Source organism: Marmota marmota, unplaced genomic scaffold (genome assembly GCF_001458135.2).
Source record: "Marmota marmota marmota unplaced genomic scaffold, marMar, whole genome shotgun sequence".
Lineage (NCBI taxonomy): Eukaryota > Metazoa > Chordata > Mammalia > Rodentia > Sciuridae > Marmota > Marmota marmota.
Window position 1 is genome coordinate 28,789,855 of NW_026000019.1, and position 22,210 is coordinate 28,812,064.

The 22,210-nt window shown below is 42.8% G+C and overlaps 1 protein-coding gene and 1 long non-coding RNA gene across 4 annotated transcripts in view; one reads left to right on the top strand and one right to left on the bottom strand.

Moving 5' to 3' along the window:
• Nucleotides 1-2,582, bottom strand: Dusp23 (dual specificity phosphatase 23). The gene is made up of 2 exons (XM_015492028.2): nucleotides 2,181-2,582; nucleotides 1-1,012 (listed from the first exon to the last, which is right to left on the bottom strand). The coding sequence occupies exons 1-2, from the start codon at nucleotides 2,445-2,447 to the stop codon at nucleotides 827-829; spliced, it is 453 nt and encodes a 150-aa protein (XP_015347514.1). The 5' UTR covers nucleotides 2,448-2,582; the 3' UTR covers nucleotides 1-826.
• A 787-nt stretch (nucleotides 2,583-3,369) lies between these two features.
• LOC107147521 overlaps nucleotides 3,370-22,210 on the top strand; it is a 147,785-nt gene continuing 128,944 nt past the window's right edge. The window contains exons 1-2 of one of the 3 annotated variants that reach the window (XR_007350123.1): nucleotides 3,370-5,198; nucleotides 6,452-6,557. This is a non-coding gene — a long non-coding RNA (uncharacterized LOC107147521). The other 2 variants (XR_007350124.1, XR_007350122.1) reach the window with 2 other exon arrangements.

Consider the following 22,210-nt stretch of genomic DNA (forward strand, 5'->3'; position numbering starts at 1 on the left):
TCAAGATTCATAGCCCCAGAGCTCTTTATTTATCAAATATCCACTGTGCATATTCACCCAAACTGCTTGTTCTAGCATTCATTGACCTGAGGTTGGGGCAGCATGATGGGCTATAAGTCCCATAGGAGCTGAGCAACACCCGAGGCTGGCAGAAAACGCCAACTCCAGGGGAGATGGAGATAGTGACCATCTATAAATAGGACATCCAGGCCTGCTTTGCTCTGAGAAGAGCCAAGCTGACATATGGGGGGCAGGTTGGCCTAGACTGAGAGGTTACATCAACAGGGCGCTTGCCTGCGAGTGACAGAGACCTGGGGATACTGGGAAGCTGGGCTGCCAGGAATTTGCATCCTTTCATTGACCAGTTCCCTGGAAACCATAGCCAATATCACAGGGAATGGACATACAGCATTTCAGCATCTTTAAGAAGATGTGTGTTGCAGTCCTGGCCCATCCTTCTACTTTCTAGAAGTGTGACCTTGGGCCTGAGCTTTAGCTACCTCATCCAAAGAACAGGGGGGGATCTTTGCCTTTCTTACCCTGCAGGGCTAGCATGAAGTTCAAATAAGTTGATTTGTGAGAGCGCTTGGTCAAGTGCTATGCAGGGTGAGCTGGTTCTGATAAGTTATTTATTCAAGGAAGCAGCACACTTCTTCCCCTTTCAATGGGGCCCCAGCCACCCTGTCAATCAGGACCTGCCTCGAGGAAGGGAGATTTCAGTTCAGTGGGAGCCAAAGGAAGCCGGAGGGCTCAATACTTAGACCACTTCCCTTTGTCTCTGACCCCATTTTCCACACAGGGCCTGGCAGAAGAGTGCTGAGACCCCTTATTTAGTTCTCTGGTAGAACTGGAAGACTGCTTTCTCTTGCTCGTAGGTCTCGATGGAGCCAGGTCGCAGGCGCCGGACTTCCACGATGGCATCTCCTGCAGCCAAGCCTCGCTCCTTCACCAGGTAACAGGCCAGCATGGTGCCAGTGCGCCCAAATCCCAGGGCACAGTGCACTGCCACAGCCTGTGAAAAGCGAGCTCTATGGGGTGGTGCTTGATGTCTTCCCCAATACTTTCCTGCCCCCACTGAGTAGGACCCTTCTCCCTCTAAGTCTCAGACCCTCTGTGAGCAAGAAGAGACATCAAAGTTATTATGGAAGGGTGTCCTTGTACCTGGGTGGCTCTGAAGTGGCTGGTTCCAGAGATGGGCTCCTTACCTGCTTCTCTATACCCCTCTGCCTATGTTGTCCAACACAGAAGCCACCAGCCACCGGTGGCTACTGAATACTTGAAATGTGGCCAGTCCAAATTGAGATGGGATATAAAACATATATCAGGGTTTAAAGATGCAGCAGGAAAAAGAATGGAAATATTATGAATTTTTTTATATCGATTATATTTTGAGATAATATTTTTGACTTACTGGTCAATGTTAACAAAATTAATATCACCTGCTTTATTTTGCTTTTATTTTTATTTTTTTGGCAGTATTGGGGATTGAACCCAGGGGTGCTCTATCCCGGAGTTATATCCCCAGCCCTTCAAATATTTATATTGAGGCAGCGTCTCACTAAGTTGCCAAGGCTGGTCTCAAACTTGAGATCCTCCTGCCTTAGGCCTCCTGAGTAGCTGGGAACATTTTTTTTGCAACTTAGTGAGATCCGATCTCAAAAAAAATATATATATATATATATAAAGTATTGGAGATGTAGCTCAGTGGTAGAATGTATCTGGGTTCAATCTGCAGCACTGAAAAATAAATGAATAAATATATAAATAAATAAATAGCAGATGAAATTAATTTTGGTAATATTAACCCAGTAAATAAAAATATATTTTAATAATGTGGATGCTAAACATTTAAAATTACAGATGTGTCTTCATTATATTTGGACAGCACTGTTCTAAAAAAGGGCAAACGGTGCTAGCTTCAACCCCCACGTATCCCAAGGAGGCTCATCAGTCTCCTTCTCCCCTCCCCAGAGTGATTGGTTCCTGGTGACTTCTCTGTCCTCAAGGGCAGTTCACACCGCTCGGCTCTCTTTACTCCTCCCATTTAGGCCCTGCCCCTCTCAGCCTGGCTTTTTGTCTGATTGCGCCGGGAGTCTCCTGGCCCCGGGGTCTGATCTCTAGCTCCGCCCTCGTCCCCAGCAGACCGCTTCCCTCCCCGTGCTGACCCTGCCCCCACTGACCTCTCCCCGGCCGTTGGCCTCGTCCACGATCTTCACGAAGCGGTCGATTTGGTCGGGGGCCGGCGGGCAGAAGTCTGGGATGCGAAATCGGTGCAGCGTGAGGTCCGGACAGCTGTCGCTGTGGGGAGGCCCGCGCTCCGTTAGGGACACCAGGTGCCGCACGCCCGAGTCCAACAGGAACTGGTAGTGGGCGGGGAGCCGCGGCAGCGCCAGCCCCGCCAGCCGGCCCGGGAGCACCCAGGAAAAGTTGGGGGGCTGCACGCCCATCGCTGGGGAAGGGCACAGGGCAGCGGGTCACCAGGGGCTATGCCGGCCCTTCTGGCTCCGCCCTCTGGTCGCGAGCCCTCTAGGGACCCAGTAATCCGCCACCTGCCGGGAACTAGCGCCAGGAGGGGCCACGTGGTCCGCGGGGCACCGCCCCCCGGTGACGTTCCCCTCTGCGGAGGAGGATTGGCCCAGCCGCGGGGGCGGGGGCTGGACTGCTAACCCGGCTCCTCCCGTCCGCGCAGCGGCCCAGACGGAGCAGAGCATTGACGGGTTGGGTGTTCGGCAACCGCGGGCTGGCTGCAGCCGTGCGCAACTCGGACGATCAGGGAGAAAATCAGGGGGCTGGGGTGGGGGCTCAGTGGTGGAGCGCTTGCCTGGGGTGAGGTCCTGGGTTCGATCCTCGGCACCACAAATAAATAAATAACTAAAAAATCCATTGACAACTACGTGCATATAAAAAGAAGAAAACCTAGAACAAATTAATTGCTTTCTGTAAATGAAGCAACCCGGGGTCAGGCTCTGCTGCTCCCTGGTGGTGCTTTGGGGTTACTGCACCGCTGGCTACCTGCCCCTGCCTCCTCAAGGACACATTATTTTTCTTTTATTAGTGCATCATAGTTCTATATAATAGTTGGGCTCATTTTGACAAAATCGTACATGTTCGGAATTTAATATACTCCGTTCAGTCCCCGTACCCTCCCCGCTTTCCTTCTCCTCCCTCTCCCTATTTTCCTTCATGATTGGTGCTTTATAGATGCACATTGAGGTGGAATTCACTGTGGTTTATTTGTACATGCACATAGAGTAATTTCGCCAAATTCATTCTGCATTTTCTCCCTTTTCCCATCCCTCCTCCCTCTCTCTCAATCTCTTTTTACTCCACCGATCTTCCCTATATCTTTATTATATCCGAACCCCCTTCCCCTTTTCTCTCTCTAGCTTCTGCATATGAGAAAACATTCAAATTTTGATTTTCTGGGTCTGGTTTATTTCACTTAGCATGATATGCTCCAGTTCCATCCATGGGACTTAGTTTCTTCATAGCACATGCTCAAGGGTTTAAGAGATGACACATCTACTTCTGGTCTGGGGAGGACTCACTGCTCCAATGACTGATGAGTCATTGTCAGAGACTTCTTGGAACTCTCCCAGTAAAAGGGAATTAACTCAAGGGTGGCTGGGCTGCCAAGTGACACTCTGACATCTTACCCAGGGCAATATAGTAATAATAACACCAGCCAGGAACATAAGAATTAACATTTATTGAGGATTTACTATGTGACAAGTACTCTCCTCAGCTTTAGGTATCTTAACTCATTTAGTTGCCACAATTTTAAGTGATCTAATCAGCCCAATTTTACAGATGAGAAAACAAAGTCACTGTGAGATTAAGGAAGATGACCAGTATAGAATATTTAAAAACACAATACTGCTTTCTAAAACGAAGCAGAAAATATGTCCTTTTCATATAATCCATCCAAACACACCTCCAAACATTCTCTGGTTTAAATACCTGTGGGTGTTCTTAAGTTTTATTCAGAATCCATATTTCTTCATATTTTAAGGTTTCCAGGTACCCTGGGCAAACCAAAGATTATCAGTGTTGTTCTTATGGGGTGGTGACCTAGATCTGAACGTGGTATCTCAGCTAGCATTTGAACAGTTTATATTTTCATTTGAATGATGGGCTTCTAATGATGCAGACTACCCATAAATATGAAAAAGTCAATCCACTTTTAATTTGCTCACGAACCAGGTCCTGTGCCAGTTGCTTTCTGGAAGAAGCACACAGGGACGGTATTTGTACATATTCTTTGTGTATGAATAACTTGAGACTTAGAGACGTTGGTTAAATTGGCCAAGGACACGTTGATCCAAGCCCAGGGTACTTGGCCATGGAAATGTACTTCCTGCCCTCTGCCCCCCTATTCTTGACACACACATTTGACCAGTTAGTCCTCTGGCTCTGGCAAAATGAAAAGGATGTCTCCTTCCCCAAAGTTCAAAGTTTGCTGTGACTCAGTGGAAAATACACTTCACCATTTATCCGGACAACCACTCTCTCAGATTCCAGGAGCTGCCAGATCTCCCCTTTTCTCTCCTTCCATACAATCAGGGCCTGATTAAGCCCTTCCTGTTTGCACTCCCATTTCCTACAAAACTCCCTACCAATCTTTCTAGCCTGCCCAATTCATTCATTTTCCTCCTTCCCCCTGTGGCCTGTGCTCCTGTGCCCCTCCTTGCCCCCTTGATATCCAGCTCAAACTGTCTTCTCCAGAGGAAAGCCATTTTTTTTGGGGGGAGGAGGGAGATGGAGGGACAGAGATTCTCTTTTTCCCTGTTGCAAACAGTTACCTTCCATCTTATGTGACTCTTTGTGGTGCTAGAAACACCGCCACCCAGCTGCCAGTGCCTCCCTACAGAAAGGCCAGTTAGCGCCCAGTTTAGGAATTCTTTCCTCCTCCTTCCAATACACCCACGGGTATATCCCAGAGTCCCTGTCGGAACTATGTCCCATGGTCAGGTTCCCATTAACTTTTTCCTTCGCCCTGGGGAGTCTTAAACTTGAAGGAAAACGCTCTTTGATCATTTCATGGCCAGGACCTCTGCAGCTAACAATGTATTATATATGTCACACCCATATATAATATGACCTTCTTACCCTTTCTCCTCTGCGTAGGGTCACCTGATCCTCAGGAAGGTTTAGACTCTCTATCCCACCTTGTCTTGTATAAAGGTCCTCCCAGGATGGTAAGTATTATTTCACTGGTGGTGGGGGCCGGTTACCTGCTTGCACAGGAAACAAAACTTCCACACACATCTTTTAGTTCCCCCATAAAGTGTGGAGCCTGATACATAGTGCTCAAAAATGTTAAATAACAAATGAGAATAAATAAGTAAGTAGAATGCATTGGCAAGACTGTGAATGTACATTTCTGAGTGTGAATGTGCGTCTCGAGCACAACGTGGTTCCTTTTGATTGCATGAGTTCAAGGACTGTGTTAAGTATCGGGCAGCGCCTCTTTGAGGTGTGCATTTTAACATGTCAGTATGATCCTGGCTGAGACCAGTTACTTTGTAAAAAGGGATAAATAAACCTTTTTGATTTAATTTAATTTATTTTAAATCAAGCATTGGTCCATGGTGTGTATGTGTGGGACGGCCTGTGGTCTCTGTGTGTATGTGAATGTGTTGGGGGACATATTCCTGGAGAACAATTTGTTGACACTGATGATGGGTTTAGTAATAAGCTTAAGTGATTTCTCTGACTTCAAGGAATTTACAACATACTTGGAGGGAGGGGATTTAGACTCAGATATAATTATTCCCGGAACATATAATAAGGACTAACTTGCTCATCAAAGCAATTGTCACTATCTGGAAATCAGATAATATATATTAAAAAGCTAATTGTGCAGTAAAAATAACAAGCATGACAAGAAGTCAGTAGGGGGAAAGATAAGCTTGGGTTGGAAAGATCAGAAGTCTTCTGAAGATGGGATCTTCATTTCCCATTTTGTTCTCTGTCCGTTGAAAAGCTCCATGGAACAGTTTTGGGGCTTTCTTAGCTTCCCCTTCACCAGCCGATAAGAATGTTTTGACCTAGTCCTGGTTCATGTTGAGGCCCCAGATCTCTAACAGGTTTGAGATGAAGTTAGACACAGAGGCCGCCTTTCTCCAGATAGGACCCGGTGTCCAAGGTGGAGGATTGCTTCAATCTGGGTTCCTGTGGACCTTGGACTAGAGTCAGAATTCTGTGTTCTGCATGATCTGATTTTTCTGTGTCTAAACACATTTCCCTGGGGCCCAAATGATCTGGAAATTAGACCTAAGGAGAAGAAATGGAGCCTCAAAGGTGGCTCCCAATGAGCATCTCATGTGTTTCCCACATGGATAGGGCCAGATTCTGTAACCAGCAGGGTATCATGGATATAATAGCATATGACTTCCTAGGTTGGGTCATAAAAGACTTTGGTTTTTATATCTTGTTCTCTCTTGGGAAGAGCTGCCTTGGGAAACTCTTGGGAGGAAGCCACCTTCCATGTTGTGTAGACATGGAGATATCTCTGCATCGAGGAGCTGAACAAAGCTTCTTTCCAACAGTCAATGGTGAGTTAACTATTTTAGCAGTGGATCCTTTAGCCCCATCAAGATTTTTAGATGATGGGCGCAACATCTTGTTTACAATTATAATGTCATGGATTCCCAGAGTCAGAACCACTCAGCTAAGCTTTTCCTGAGTTCCTTTCTCCCAGAAATGGTGAGATAACACATACTTATTGTTTTAAGCAATCAATTTTTGGGGTAATTTGTTATTAGCAATAGGTATCTAATGCAGATAAAAATATCCAGTTTGAAGGAAAGAAGAGAAATAAACCTCAATACACTCAAGAAGTGAAATAAAACACAGACAAGTTTAATTTAACCCAAAGGAGTTACACTATAAGCAAATTATGGTCATAGTGTGGGTGTGTGTGCGCGTGTGTGGTGTTTGTGTGTGTTTGTGTGGAGTGTTGTGATGGGTCAATGCAAATTTTCCACATCTGGAAAACCTCGATATGTAGAGGAACCAACCAGTGTAATTTCAGTATGAGTTTTCTTTCTTCTTTTCTCTTTTTTTGTGTGTATGGTGTTGGAGGTAAAGATCTATATGGTATTCCATATGGTTAGCAAAGATACACAGATTATTTAATAACTGGTCATGGAATAGGAAGAGAACAATTAGAACACAGGCTTTACCGATCAGAACGGTATCTATGAAGGAATAATGGAGCTCCCTCGTCTGTTGGATGCACGTTGGCCTTGGGTGTAGAGGTTCTGAAATGGGATGGGTGTGGCCAGATCACCTTGGGCATTTTAATATAGGTCTTTCCACAAGATGGCACTGATAGCTTTTTGTTGTTTCCCTCTCTCTTTTTCTATCTTGTTGAATAATGTGTGATTTGTCTATGGTTACAGAACGTTCCATAGCTGAAGTCTCACAATTACTAGTTGATTTTTTTTTTTTGGACTTTTCACAATTTCACCGTTAGGGCACTTACAGTCATTCCAGGAGTGCACTGAAACTGTAAGCTCGGATGTCAGGTGCTGCTCCTTTCCACCAGATGTTATCATTATGAGAGCTGAAGATGGGGAAGGAGTTGGAGATCAGATTTTGATTTCTGAAAAGCCATTCAACAAAGGCAGGGGAGAGCAGAATGGGGAGTGGCACTCAGGTGAGAGCCACTTTTGCTCTGAAGACCATTTCAGTGGACTCTCCTACTTCTCTTCATGCTATCCTGAGCTCAGATGAGTCTCAGCCCAACTGGCACTTTGATTTCAGACCCCAAGCAGAGGATCCAGTGAACCTGTAACTGAACTTCTTACCCACAAGACTGTGACATAATAAATGGATATTTCTTTAGCCACTGTTTGTGGCAATTTGTTATGCATCAATAGAAAACTTTTCCAGATGCCCTTATATACTGACTTTATTTTCTTATCTTTAATATGCTGGTTACAATAGTAAATAGCCCTAAATCGCCATATTATTTCCCATCTCTTTGCTTTGTCTTAAGTTTTCTAATCCCTAAAACAATAGAATACATAGGTTTGTTTTCCAGTGCAGGTGAAAAACAAAAACAAAAACAGAATCAATGAAGCTCAGAGATTGTCAGTTTCTTTTAGCCAACTTCCCAAACTCCTAGCTGTTCCCCCAATCGTGTTTTGGAGGTATGATCTACAATTGGCATCACGTGGGAACATGTGAGAAATGCAAAATCTCAGAGCCCATCCCAGACCCGTGGGTTCCCCAGGTGGTTTGTATGCACACCAATATCTGAGAAGTTCTCCGGTAAGACCGGGAACCCCACAGCTCTTTTTCCTCTTCTTCTTGATGGTCATTGATAGTACCCCAAACATGGCCTGGTCACAGAGCTGATGACCTGGAGATCCCCAGGTGTCTTCTCTCTGGTGCTGAGATGCTTTGGCTGAGCGGGACTGTGGCAGAAGAGCCCATCAGTAGAGGGAGAGGTCTGAAAACCACCTAATTGGCCTGGATGGAAGCCCAAGGACAATTAGAAACACCTGACCGTCCCTGATTAGAACAATCTATTGGCTTTACCTACTGGTTAGAGAGATGTCCAAGAAAAACATGCATAAATGTACATGTGCCTTTCCTGTTTTTGTTCCAAGGAAGGGCTTGGTTCCTCGGTTTCCTTTCTGGAGGAATGCTCGAAATATCACTCCCTACTCTTTCCACCTTTTCCAGGCATAGCAGAAACTGCCCTGGTCATTGTCCTCCATTGTAAGTGCCTCCATCTTCCCTGCAGTTTGGGGGAAAGAGGAAGGAGCCACAGATGGCCTCCTGCCACACCATCTTCTCCTCTCCTGCTCCATAGCTGACCTTCTCACCCAGTTGCCATCCTTCCAGAATTTCTCCAGGACTGCTCACCTCTGTGGATCTCTGGTCTGGTCCCCTCCATTCCGGCCTCTACCCATTTCTCTTCTGTGCAGCCTGCGGACTTCACAGAGCACAGATCTTAATTTTCCAATTCTTTTGTACTCCTTATTGTCTTTAAGAGAAAACCCTTATGGGTTTGTGTTTATGGGCTGGCATACAAAGCCCTCTGGGTTGACGTCTTACTTTTCTCGTCAGCCTCATCTCTTTCCTCTGCAACAATACATGTCCCCATCACACTGAGCAATATCAGGGTTGTCTGATAAACAGAGCTGTATCACACACCTTTGCCCATGCAGTGCCCTTCACCTGCCCTATGCTTATCTTTTTTAAAAAATATTTATTTTTTAGTTGTAGGTAGAGACACAATATCTTTATTTCATTTTTTTTTTAACGTGGTGCTGAGGATTGAACCCAGTGCCTCATGCGTGCTAGGCAAGCTTTCTACCACTGAACCACAACCCCAGCCCCCTGTGCTTATCTTTAGCTTCCAGAAATATCTCACCTTCCTCAAGGTACACTGTGGGACCAAAACACTTTTCTAGGAAGACTTCTCTGCTCTTTAACATATATGTTTTGTGATTCTGTTTTGAGGTTCCATAATATTGCTATTGGAATATGTATTCTATTACATATCTAAAACATTTAAAGCTCTTATTTCTGTATTATACAAATAATGTATGTTTGTTGCAAAAGCATGAAGATACATTTACATAAAAAAAATTGGCATCACGTGGGAACATGTGAGAAATGCAAAATCTCAGAGCCCATCCCAGACCCGAGGGATCTCCAGGTGGTTTGTATGCACGCCAACATCTGAGAAGTTCTCGGGTAAGACTGGGAACCCCTCAGCTCTTTTTCCTCTTCTTCTTGATGGTCATTGGTAGCACCCCAAACATAGCCTGGTCACAGGCCATGACATTGAATTAGGAAAAAAGAAGTGCTCTGTGTTTTTCAGGTATGGAGGAAAGCAGGATAGAAACACGAGGTCCACCTGTTGGATGTGCTGCTTAGCAAAATCCTAGGTGATATGTGGGAGACCAACCTTGCATGTGACTGAATCATACTCCCCAGCTGGGTGCTGAGGTGCTTAGTCACAGAAAAGTGGCAGAGCTTTCCCTACCCTTCTTGGGTGTCTGGTGCATGGGTGTGTCTTGCTACAGCCCCATGGGTGAAGCTACGCTCAGCTCACCTGTTCCTTTGTAATATGACCCCCCTGCCCTGTTTAGGACAGAATTTTCCATGGAAGTGCCTTGTGTGTGTCCCCTTCTCTTACTGTGCCCTTGGGTGTGTCCTACCCAGGTGTCAGTCAACCTGCTGACAGTGGACATCATGAAGATAGACTCAGCCCCCTGAAACCTGACCCCTGGCCTCATTTGAATAGCTTCTCCTCAATAAAAGGGGTCAGTGCGTGCTCTTGCGCTCTCTCTCTTTCTGCAGACCCTTAAGGTCAGAGGAGCCATCACAGCGACCCCAGAGAAAAAGGTATTTATGTCTCTTGTGGGGTTATTTTGCACAGCCCAGTTAGCACAGTTCAACTGGAGTGACCCCCTGAGCCTTTTAGTTGTGAGAACAGAAACCTGGCAGTGATCTTAGCCTGCAATGCTTAAATGATGAGCTCTGAAAGGCCTTATCTGGGAGCTAGTCTACTGTAAATCTCAAGAACTTCTGGAGAATTCTCACCAATGATCTCAGTCTGCATCACTAATGGGAGGAGTTCTCAAGAAATTCACCTGGATGCTGTTTTGACCTTCTTCTCTGAGATCTCCCATGAGTGTCTCTTATGGGCACTCAAAATAAACGGTGAAGGGGATTTTTGGAATTATTGCACTGAGCATCTTCTCTGTGGTGCAGAGAACTTAGAGATTAATGGCACTGATGGTAAATTTACGGGGGGAGACCATTCACCTAAAGATAACCACGTTTTGGTACACCACCTTTCAATGTATCTGTGTGTATGTGTGCATATATATGAATAATGTACATATAAAACTCCCTTTAATGTGCTCTCTCTGGCTATATAGCTATATACATCTCTCCCCTCTGGATCCTGGAAGGTTTAATGAACTTGCTTTTCAACTTTTGAGAGCAAGGATTCCTAGCACTCACTTGATGACACCCTGGAGTGTCTTCATTTATCTCAGGGGGTGCCTTGAAATTCACAAAACAAGATTAATTTAAATTCATTTTCATTTAAAAAAGTAAACAGACATTATATAGTAATTACAGGTACAAGTGTGTGTGTTGAAATCAAACTAATAAATGCTTGCCTTAGAGAGAAATCAAGAGGGTGGGGGTGGGGTTGGAAGGGACTATAAAGGTGGGTTAGTCTGAATCTTTTCTAAAACATCCCTGCTCTCCCCTGACTTCCAGGTTGGTGTTTCCCCGGAACTAATCATGTCTCTCGAACTGGGAGTCAGGAATGTTGTAAATGAAAGCTCCCACTCCGCAGATCTGTCTTCTCTACCTCCCACAGTGCCTGGCGTATGGCAGACCCTCAGGAAACGTGTTTTGATTGGTTCTGTTTTGGGGCAGGATGTAGTGGTGGTGACTGGGAAAGGTGTCGACACAGGAGAGTCCCAGCTTTGCAAGATTGGGCGACATGACATATCTGCAGAGATAGTGGTGCAGGTAGTCATCTAGTTGAGTTACAGGAGAATATAGAGTCCAAGGGGAGACAACCAAGAGGAGAAGGTCAGGAGCTGAGAGGTTGCTGGCCAGAGGTGTCTGGCCAGAGGCATCTGAAGTTGCCTTCCTATCAACAATTCATGTGAATCCCCAAAAAGTTTGATAACTAATATCAAGATGTATGAGCATCTGTGACTTAACTGTTGAGGGTGCAGTCCCAAGACTGTAAATGCTGTGAGGAATTCTGAGGTTTGCATGAGACCAGTTAGTTATCTTTGAAGCAAAAGAGCTGGTGGTGGGTTCAAATCCTGACACTGTCATTTAAAACTACATTACCCGGAACACATTGCTTTACACCTTAATGCCTCTCTCTTGAAAGTGGAGATAATCCTAGTGCCAACCTCATAGAGTTGTGAGGATTAAATGAGTTAATCCACACAAAGTGCTTTGAACAGTGCTTGGCAGAATGAGGGATCAATAAGCACTGGCTATTGTTACCGTCATCATCAGGATCATCATCACAGAAGGATCTATACATTTGGAAGGGCTGATTAGTAACGGTTTCTCTTAAAGAGTATACTAATGGCTCTTTCTGATCCCAGGGAATAGATTTGGAACTCCTCCTGCTGTCCTCTAGGTTGGGGTAGGAACATCGTTTGCTAGAACTGGAAAGTCAGGCAGAGGGTTAATTATATAGCAAGAAAGCAAACAGAACAGAACCAAAAGCCACCACATGCAAATTGAGTTCTCAGCGAATCCCCTTGTTGCCCTTTGATTGGATATTCTGCTGCATGGGGGAAAATAGTGCAAACATACCTGGATTATTAGAACCACACTGTTAGCAAGGGAAGAATGTGTCTTTTGGCACAGAGTTTTATGGCCTATGAGTCCTTGAAGGCAAGATATCATGAATCAAATGCATTCATCATTACCCACGACTATTGATGAAAAACCCCAACCTCTTCAGGAGAAAATGATCGGAAGAGAGCCTCTGAGACCATTAAAACATATTCCTGATTCTCTTTATTTTAGTGAAAAACTAAATTTACCTATATCCTCAAATGGGAAAGACAAATCAAGTCTAACATTTGATCTTAGCAAAATTCAAATACTGGGTTTGAAATGCCAGTAATTCTGTTTAATTCTTTTTTCTCTTGTGCAAATATGGGAGAATCTTCATTGTATGATCATTCAGATGTTCAAACAGTTATTTCGGATGGAAAAGTTTGCAAATTCCTACAGAATTTATTTCTTGAATTGCTATGACCATAACAGATACAAGGTTGATGAATCGGAGTCATTTATTTGAAATTCATGATTCTCTAAAGACCTTTGGTCAGAAAAGACATTTATTTCACAGGAACATAGAAAGATGGTGAGAGAAAAACTCGTGTTTTATGTGGTATTGGGGATTGACTCCAGGGGAATACTATCACTGAGCTACATCCCCAGTTTTTTTAATTTTTTATTTTTTATTTTGAGACAACGTCTCACTAAGTTGCTGAAGCTGGTTTCGAACTTGTCATCCCCCTGCTTCAGCCTCTGGAGTTGTTGAGATTGCAGGCATGTGCCACTGTTCCTGGAAAAAACATTTTTTTTTTAATGGTTAGTTTTGTTTTATAGTGTTTTTCATTTCAAGACTGAAGTAGTCTTAGTTTTTCTGGTCTTTGTGTTTTTTTTAAAACTCTACACACCCTCAATCCAATTAACAAATATATTCCAAATTTGCCTGGATGAACAAAATATTGCATTATATATACTTGATTTGGAATACAGAAAAAAGCCTGAAAGTTACATTTTGGCACTGTAGGAGATTATTAAAGCAATGATCCTAATGGATCATACCTCCTAGTATTCACATCCTAATATATTCCCCTACCATTGGGCTCAGGGCATATTATTCTGGCTAATATGACATAAAATAAAGTTGATGAAAACAGAGGTTTGATAAGCACTTGCACATTGGGGCTTGTCATACTGGAACCCAGAAACCACAACAGTGTGAAGAATCCTGGAATTAAATACCATGTGGCTGGAAGGGACAGCTGAGCCCAATCCCTAAGGATGTCCCAGATATATGCAGGTGCATAAATGATCCTAGGCATGACCATCAGATGAATGATAATGATAATGATAATTCAGAGAGTTGCAAGAAATAAATTTTGTTAAGATATTGTTTAATCTCAGGAATGAAAGCTGACATAAAATTGATACCCAGCACGGTATGCTGCTATAACAAAAATCTCAACTCTGTGACATTGACTTTAGGTCAGAAAGGCTGGCAGAGGGTGTAGGGGCAGCAACTAGAGTGTTAGCAGAGCCTGGTGACTTGAAAGGAAACTAGAGGCTGATAAAGGGCAAGTCACATTTTATAGTATAACTATTGGCAATACTGTCACCTCAGAAGCTGGGAAAATAGAAAGTGAGCTTAATGAATGTTCCTGAGGATTTGGCTTAAGGAAATATCCATTTAGAACACTGAAGAGGTCAAATAGTTTTTAAAAACTTTTATATAGTAGGATATAAGAAGACATAGATAAACCAAAGATCTATTCAATTTTAAGCAGAATTTAAAGTAAGTATGGAGGATTCAGGATGTGATAAATTGGGAAATAAAACGTTTTTCACATTTCCAGGCTCTCTGACTGGCAAAAGATTTTTTCAGGTGAGAAATGTCCTCAGGGACCAGGAATGACCTGTAATCCCAATGACTCAAGAGGCTGAGGCAGGAGGATCACATGTTTGAGGCCAGCCTCAGCAAAATAGGGAGACTGTATCTCAAAATAAAAATAAAAAGGGTTGGGGAAGTAACTCAGTGGTGGAGTGCCCTGGGTTCAATTCAATCCCCAGTACTGTAACAGATTATTAAAGCAATGACCCTAATGGATCATACCAGTACTGGGGCGGGGAGAAGAAATATTTTCAGGGTACAAATCACATCACTGCTCTGGCAAAAAGACTCTGTTACTACTCCAGAAGGACTTAAACTGATATGCACTAGTCTCCCCTTGATACACAAAAGGGCTTCTAAGAATTTAAAGAGTATTTTTTGCATAGCACCTTGACATGCTGACGAAGCAGAGGCTTGTCTTAGAAATGATTGTGGGTATAGCTTTTGTTTAATGTAGTGGGCCATAACCTGGTATGTAGAAAACCCACCAAGTTTATAAGGTAATTGGATCGGTTTAGACTAAATGGTGCACAGGGAGATTCAAAATTCAAAGAGTCAGGAAGTAAGCCGAGAAAATGACTTAGCTGCAAATACAATCTGTTTTTATTATTTATTTTAAAAGGGAAATTTTTTTTAAAATGCCTTCATTTTATTTTTTATGTGGTGCTAAGGATCAAACCGAGGGTCGCACACATGCAAAGCGAGTGCTCTACCGCTCAGCCACAACCCAACCCCGTTATTTTTTATTTATTTATTTTTGGGATTGAACCGAGGGGCTGAGTCTAGGTTTGGTTGTGAGACTTGCTGTAGTCAGTGGAACACTGCACATGTGAGAGAAGCCAAAGACTGAAAAATGCTTGTACTTGGGGCTTGTCCTCTTGCAAGTGGCCCTGAGATCACCTAATATGAGGAAGCCTGTTAGGAAAGACCACATGGAGAGAGAGACTCTGTTGCTTCAAGCTGTTCCTGTTTAACCTTGTCATGAGCTACACGTAGCTTTGTGTACGGGCTCATGCAAGATCAAGGGAAAGATGGCCCAAATGACCCAAAGAATCATGAGACAATAAAATGTTGTTTTAGCTGGGTGCAGCGGAGCTTGCCTATAATCCCAGCAGCTCTGGAGGCTGAGGCAGGGGGAAAATAGGATTGCAAGTTCAAAGCCAGCCTCAGCAACTTAGTGAAGCTACTCAGCAAGAGCCCATCTCTTAAAAAAAAAAAAAAAAAAAAAAAAAAAAGAGCCCATCTCNAAAATTGTTTTAAGCCATTAGTTTTGGGGTAGTTTATTATGCAACAGATTTAGCTGTCCACTGTCAAGCATCTATTTATATCTAATAAATGGGAGAATAGGGGCTGCTGTACACTTGGGTATCTGGATGACTGAAATTCCCTGTCTTTTAACAGCTTTGTGTAAATGATGAATAATTGATAGAGGAGTAAAGAATGTGTTAGAGGGTCCTAGAGCTAAATAATGGAAAAAGCCCCGATGAATGTGTGGTAGAATAGAATGAGATCAGACTAGGAAACAGGAGACATGGGGCAAGTTCTCATTCTACAAGTCAATTTTGAGCAACTCACCTAACTTCTCAAGTCCTTGTTTTTCTCATTGCGAAATGGGGCTTACATTGTCTATTTTTATGGGGTTACTATTAGGATTAACTGACAGAATGTGTAAAAACACGCTGTGCAATCCCTGGTACACAGTCATTGTTCTCCGTGTATTGATCTCTTTCTACTTGAGTTTGCTCGGTTCACCAAGCAACATTTCATGGAAGAGTCCATCGGGACATTGGTCTTGAGGCTCCATGGAACAGCAAGTTCAGGATCAGTTGAAAACTGGGCCCATGATCACAGGGTTAGGGACCAGTAAACCAAATCCAGAGATAGGGCAAAAATTCTGCCTTGATTTGTCTTTGGGCCTCTCACCTCTATGTGTGTGTGTGTGTGTTTTGTCTTATAAATACATTGTATCCTGTTTCAGTCTTTGGAATACTTGCCCAAAGAATTCGTCCTCAGTCTCATTTCCTCACAGTCCTACTGAAGAATCTTGTTTTATAAATTTTTTGTTAAAATATGAATTCTATCCAGAAGTAGCATCAGTGACATGTCCCTGGCTGTTATGATGTGGATCTGGAATGTCCACCAAAAGCCAATGTGTTAATGGTTTGGTCCCCAATATAGCCATGTTCAGAGGCAGGGATTTTGGGAAGTGATTGGATCATGAGGGCTCTGACCTCATCAGTGGGGTGTGTTCTGAGGGACTAAATCTTGTCCCTGCTCCCTCCCTCTCTCCTTCCTGGCTGCGATGAACTGGAAAGCTTTCCTCCAGCATACCTTCTGCCATGATGTTCTGCCCCACAGCAGGCCCAAAGTAAGGAGCCAGCAGACCACCAACTGAAAGCTCTGAAACTGTAAGCCATCATACATCTTCCCTCCTTTGCTTTGTTCTTCTCAGGTTTTTGGGTTGCAGAGATGCAAAGCTGACTACCACGTTGGCATAACCCAAGCCATAGAAAGGAAGATGTCACTTTGGTGAGGAAATGGTGATCTTAACTTCCTGTCTCTGACGTGGCCGAGTGGGCAAAGGCAATGTTTTTCACTCAGGTGGGACAATCTCAAAAGAGGAAGCAGAGGACCCAGTTGGGCACTGCACTAAGGAAATTTCCAGAACTGGGTGCAAGAGGAGCTTGTGGCCAGCCGGAAGGCATCATGGGTGCCAGTGAGGTGCCTGCTTTAGCCTGTGCCCATTTGAATAGCGCCGACCTCCCAGCTAGTTTGTAATAGCCAGAAATGATCACTCTGGTGCATTGGGAGAAGTGTTAATTAGCCCTGAAACATAAAATGCTCGGAGAAGAAGAAAAGTTGGAGATATTCCAGGACAGAGAATAAGAAATTTCCCTTAGGTGACTATTCCTTTCAGAAGGGAATTGAGAAGTGAATCCATCCATTATTAACACTCTCAAAGTGTGGACGACCAATGGGACTCTGGAGGGGCCCTTTATCAATGTACTCTTTGCCCCTGATGTCCTCGCTGATTTTCTGGTGGTCTAGGATGGAAGTCTTTGGTTTCCTCTGGTTGGGTTTCCTGTTTGAACTTCCATTTGTTAGTGATTTTGATGAATCTGTCACTGGGCTAGGTATTTTATACGTATTTATCTATTTAAATCCTCACAACTCCCTTACATTGGAAATATTATTTCTTCCACTTTATAAATGGTTTTTGACTTAGAGATTCGGAAGCAGGTCTGCTTGACTTCAAGGATTTCATTCATTTCCTGCAACATGGCGGTAGGCGGTAGGGCTGCTTCAGGGCCTTTAACTCAAGAACAGCCACATCAGTCTTTGGGGATAACAAGACTGTTTGCTGAGGGGATCCTGATGTTACTTCCTCATGTAGTACTACTGATCAAAAAGCACCTAGTAAAGACTTCTTACAGCCAGGACTGCTCAAGTTCTGAACTAATCGGTGGTTAATTTGTTTATTCTTAATTTTGCCAGGGATGGAAACCAGGAACTTGCACATGCTAAGCAAGCGCTCAGCTACACTTCCAGGCCCTGGCTCTTGCTTTTTCTAAAGGACAGTATTGCTCTATCAAATCATAGAGTTATCATTTTGGTGGACTTTTCATTTCAATGCTTCTATAAACAATAGTTCTACATCTTTTTTTGACTAATATTTTCTATGAGGTACAGGCTGGATTTAGGTACACAATTATTTTCTTGATCATGTTCGACTCTATGCTGTGTTGGAAAAATCAGGAAATCTGAGACTGTGTATAAATTTAACAGATCTTTCTTTGGTCTTTGTGCATGGTAACAAGTAATGAACTGGTGTATCATCAGAGCTTGTCAGGAAATAGTTCATACAAACAGAATAGCTTAATCAAAGGAATAATATACAAAGGTATAGGTAGGGTGGGAAAAAAGTAGTACTTTGGGCCAACCATAGCAGGAAGACACTGCAAACCTACCAGCCCCAAGTGATCAAAGGAAGTGAAGGATTCCTGGAATCCAGAGAGTGTAACTCTAGGAGGAATGCTGTCAGACTTGAGCTATGCCCTTTGGTTACAGAGTGCAGCTAAACATGGTAGCCTGGCAGGGAGAGAGCTGGAGGGACAGGGACTTTAACCTTCTAATTCCCATCCTCTAATCTTGCATTGGTGCCTCCCATAGGCTGAATTCCTCTAGAAAGGAGAGGGCAAGGGATCTTATTGATGTATCTCCTGTAAGTCAGCCTCCTGAGACTCAGAGCAAGCTGAAGAATGCCAGAAATTGAACTGGGAGGGTAAAGCTGAGTATTAATGCAGCCTGGATACAAGATTGGGTAACTAATGCTTATGCACTCTCTGAACTTAAGACCCCAAGGAGCATTCCTGGGAATGGTCTGACAATGGATCAGATAATAATTCTAGTCTTTACAAAGCTGAACCGTGTTCTGTCTCTGCTTCTTCCAGTTCTTTTAAAATTGTATCTTAATGATTTAAAACAATTTGTTCATGAGCTAGCTACATGCACCCCTATTCTAAGAAGTACAAAAATAACTATTCTCTATGCTGGTGATATGATTTTATTGTCACTAACCAAAAATGTCCTCTTTATGTTACTAGAAAATAGAGTGGCTTGAATTCAAACTTTCTAAATCCCCAATCATCAGTTTTGGCAGATAATATTTGCAATTAAATTGGCTTATATGTAATGATTATATATAGCCAGATAACTCTTTCAGCTGCTTAGGGGTACATTTTGCAACAATTTTTCTTTGATAGTTTCACAGAAAAGGATGACACTTAAAAATAGGCATTTCTTGCCAAGTGTGGTAGCACATACCTGTAAATCCAGCTACTCAGGAGGCTGATGCAGGAGGGTTGCAAGTTTGAGGCCAGTTTGGGCAACTTCATGAGACCCTGTCTCAAAATAAACAGCAACAACAACAATAAAATGTCTGGGGATGTAGCTCAGTGGTAAACTACCCCTGAGTTCACAATCTATTATCCAAAAGAAAAAACAAAAAAACAAAACAAAAAAAAAAAAAACGGGACATTTCTTGAGTGCACTGGGAAGTGATTAAGTGATTTAGGATGCAAATTCCTGACTAGACTTTGCTTTTTATAATCCAGCATCTGTTTGGTCTATGAGAACCATAGCATCCATAATTGTAAAATCCACAGTGCAGGATTTTATACCATTAGTGCAGCATCCTAGCATCCTATTGAATCTTGAATGAGAATCATAACTGTACTGTGGATATATTTTCATCACAACCACCTGTGTGCATGGCTTGGGAGCAAAAAGGCAACAGGAGAGCAAATTGCAATGATTCTTGGATGGCTACTCAGAAACTACAGGGGCTGAGTTTCCATTTTGGAGTGAATATACCACTCAGGCTGATTTATTCAATATCAGACAATAAAAGAAGACTCTCATGAGCTCACCAGCTAGATGTTTTTTTTTAAAGTTTTGTTTTGATCTTATTTTATTTGTGATCTCTGCAACGAGGCAACTCAACTTATCAAGAATCAGAAACCCTTTCTTGGCAGGATAAAGGCAAATGAGCAAGGCATTTTTTTTTTTTTTTATAAACCCCTTGTAGAACTGCATTCACCTTTAAGAGAACTTGGATTCAGCAAGCTTTGAGAACATAGGTATAGTGTCTTATCTAGGAGAAACACGAGTGGTATACCCATGCAGTTTTCCTGTAGTGTCAGCCCCCAAACCTACTCAGAATAGCTTGTGACTTCTTAGAGGTGCTGGAATACAATTTCACAAATGCTCTTTGTCAGGGGGATTAGTAAAATCTATTCAAATTTTTTTTTTTTAAATTCGGATCAAAACATACAGCATTTGTACTTTGTTAGTAAGTGTTGACTTAATGAAAGCGTGATGGATGAACTTTGTAGCTTTGATTCAGTTTTTCTCACAGCTCTTTGGAGGGCAGAGTTTTCAGGCAGCTGTCTGAAGGGAAGCCTTGGTTTTGCTGGCAGACCTTCTGTTGAAGACCTCCACCTGGAGGAGGGAGACCAGCTATTTGGGTCTTGGTTAGGAGCCTTCATTTTCTTTAGAGGAGGCAAACCTACTCCTGATGGGCTGATTTTTAATTTGTATTAACTATCCTTCCTTAGCAACATGGATGTCATGCAGTTTGTACTCTTTGTCAAATATTAACATTTGAACATGTCGGCCGCCCAATACCTATTAAAATCTTTTTTTTTTTTCAAATTTGTGATACTGGAGATTAAATTTAAGTGTGCTCTACTGCTGAGCTACATCCCTACCCTTTTTAATTTTTTTTTATTTTGAGACAGGGTCTAAGTTGCCCAGGCTGGCCTTGAACTTGGAATCCTATGTCTTAGCTTCCTGAATAGCTGAGATGTCACGGGTATGCCACCATGCCTAGATGCCTAAAATCTTAGAGGGGGAAGCGATTCTGATTGATACCTAAGGGAAATATTGTTCTTTTGTTATTCTAGGGCAGCATTGTCCAATAGAATTTTCTGTGATGGTGGAAATGTTCTGTAATTGTGTTAACCAAAAGGGTAGTCACTGGCTATGTATGGCTATAGGGCATATGAAATGTGGCTATTAGAACAATATTTAAATTATTTCTTTATTTGAAAATTTTTAATTATTTTAAAATTAAATTCTATATAATTAATTCTAACTAATTAATTGACGTTTAAATAGCCTTTTATAGTAGTGGAGACCATTTTTGACAGCAAAACTTTACATATTCTAAGTTTTATCCCTGGATCAAGTCAGACGATCCCTTCTTTGGTTTTCAAAAGAATGGCGCTGCCAGTTGCGTGGGTGAGTGCCTGTAATCTCAGTGACTCCGGAGGTTGAGGCAGAAGGATCACAACTTCAAGACTAGCTCGGGCAACTTAGCAAGACCCTGCCTCAAAATAAAAAAATAAAAGGACTGGTGATGTTGCTCAATGCCCCTGGATTTCATACTCAATACCCAAACAAACAAACAAACAAACGAATAAAAACAAGGAATAGTGCTTATTCCTAGTGAATTGCAGGTTTCTCTTTTTATCATTAATGGTGGTTTTAAAACACGTTCTCACATTCTTGGACACTCCTCCATGAAAAAATGGAGACTAGTTGCACTTCCTTTGAATATAGGTACGTCTTCGAGGCTGTTTCTAGTAAATAGAATGTGGCAGAAGTGATGCTGTGTGACTTTTGAGGCTAGCTCATAAAAAGTGATAAAGCCTGCCCGGCTCTCTCCCTCTCAGCCTGAGCAGCCATGTACAACCTCTGCAGCTCTATGCTACCAGGCTAGAGGCACGTGGAGTGGCCACTGGAGATAGCAGGAGAGGACCAGTTGTTCCAGCTCCAGCTGTTTGAGGCTTCCAGGCTCGGGTTCCATATTATTCCAGACCCAGTTACCATCTGACTGCAGCACTGTAAGAAACCCTAGGGGAGAACTGCTTAGCTGAGTAGGGTCAATTCCCATTGAGATAATAATGAATAATTGTTATCATTTCAAGCCGCTATTTTGAGGTTTCTGTGCAGCTATAGATAACTGGAACCCTTCTGTGTGAAAGGGTGCTGCGGGAAAAGTTCCCTGGCATAATCATCGTTGGGGGGTTTGAGCACCAAGTCTTCTACATCAGTTTCTGTTGGATTTTAATATCAGGAAGAGCTGTATTTTCTTGATCAACCAATAAGCTTTTGCTTTGATAGTTTTTGCTTTGGTTTCTAGGAACCTCAAAGCTGAATTTACCCTACCTTTGAAAGTAAACAGGAGCATAGGAAACTTATTTCTGTGTTGAGTCTTCCCTTGGCTTTATCTTACTCTTCCTGACCTTTTTTTCTTCTAAAAAAAATATCTCACAGCTCAGAGGTAGAGCACTTGCCTAGCACGTGTGAGGCACTGGGTTCGTTTCTGAGCACCACATATGAATAAATGAATAAAATAAAGGTCCATCAACAAATAAAAAAAATTAAAACAAACAAACCAATCTCACTGTAGTATACATATTATCAGACCACTTCAGAAAATAAATGCAAGTAATGTTGGAC

Bases quoted from the DNA above. Each gene is read 5' to 3' on its own strand.
- Dusp23 (XM_015492028.2), bottom strand. From the start codon at position 2,447: ATGGGCGTGCAGCCCCCCAACTTTTCCTGGGTGCTCCCGGGCCGGCTG. The intron at 1,013-2,180 runs GTCAGTGGGGGC...CGCTTTTCACAG, and splicing joins AGGCCAACGGCCGGGGAGAG to GCTGTGGCAGTGCACTGTGC.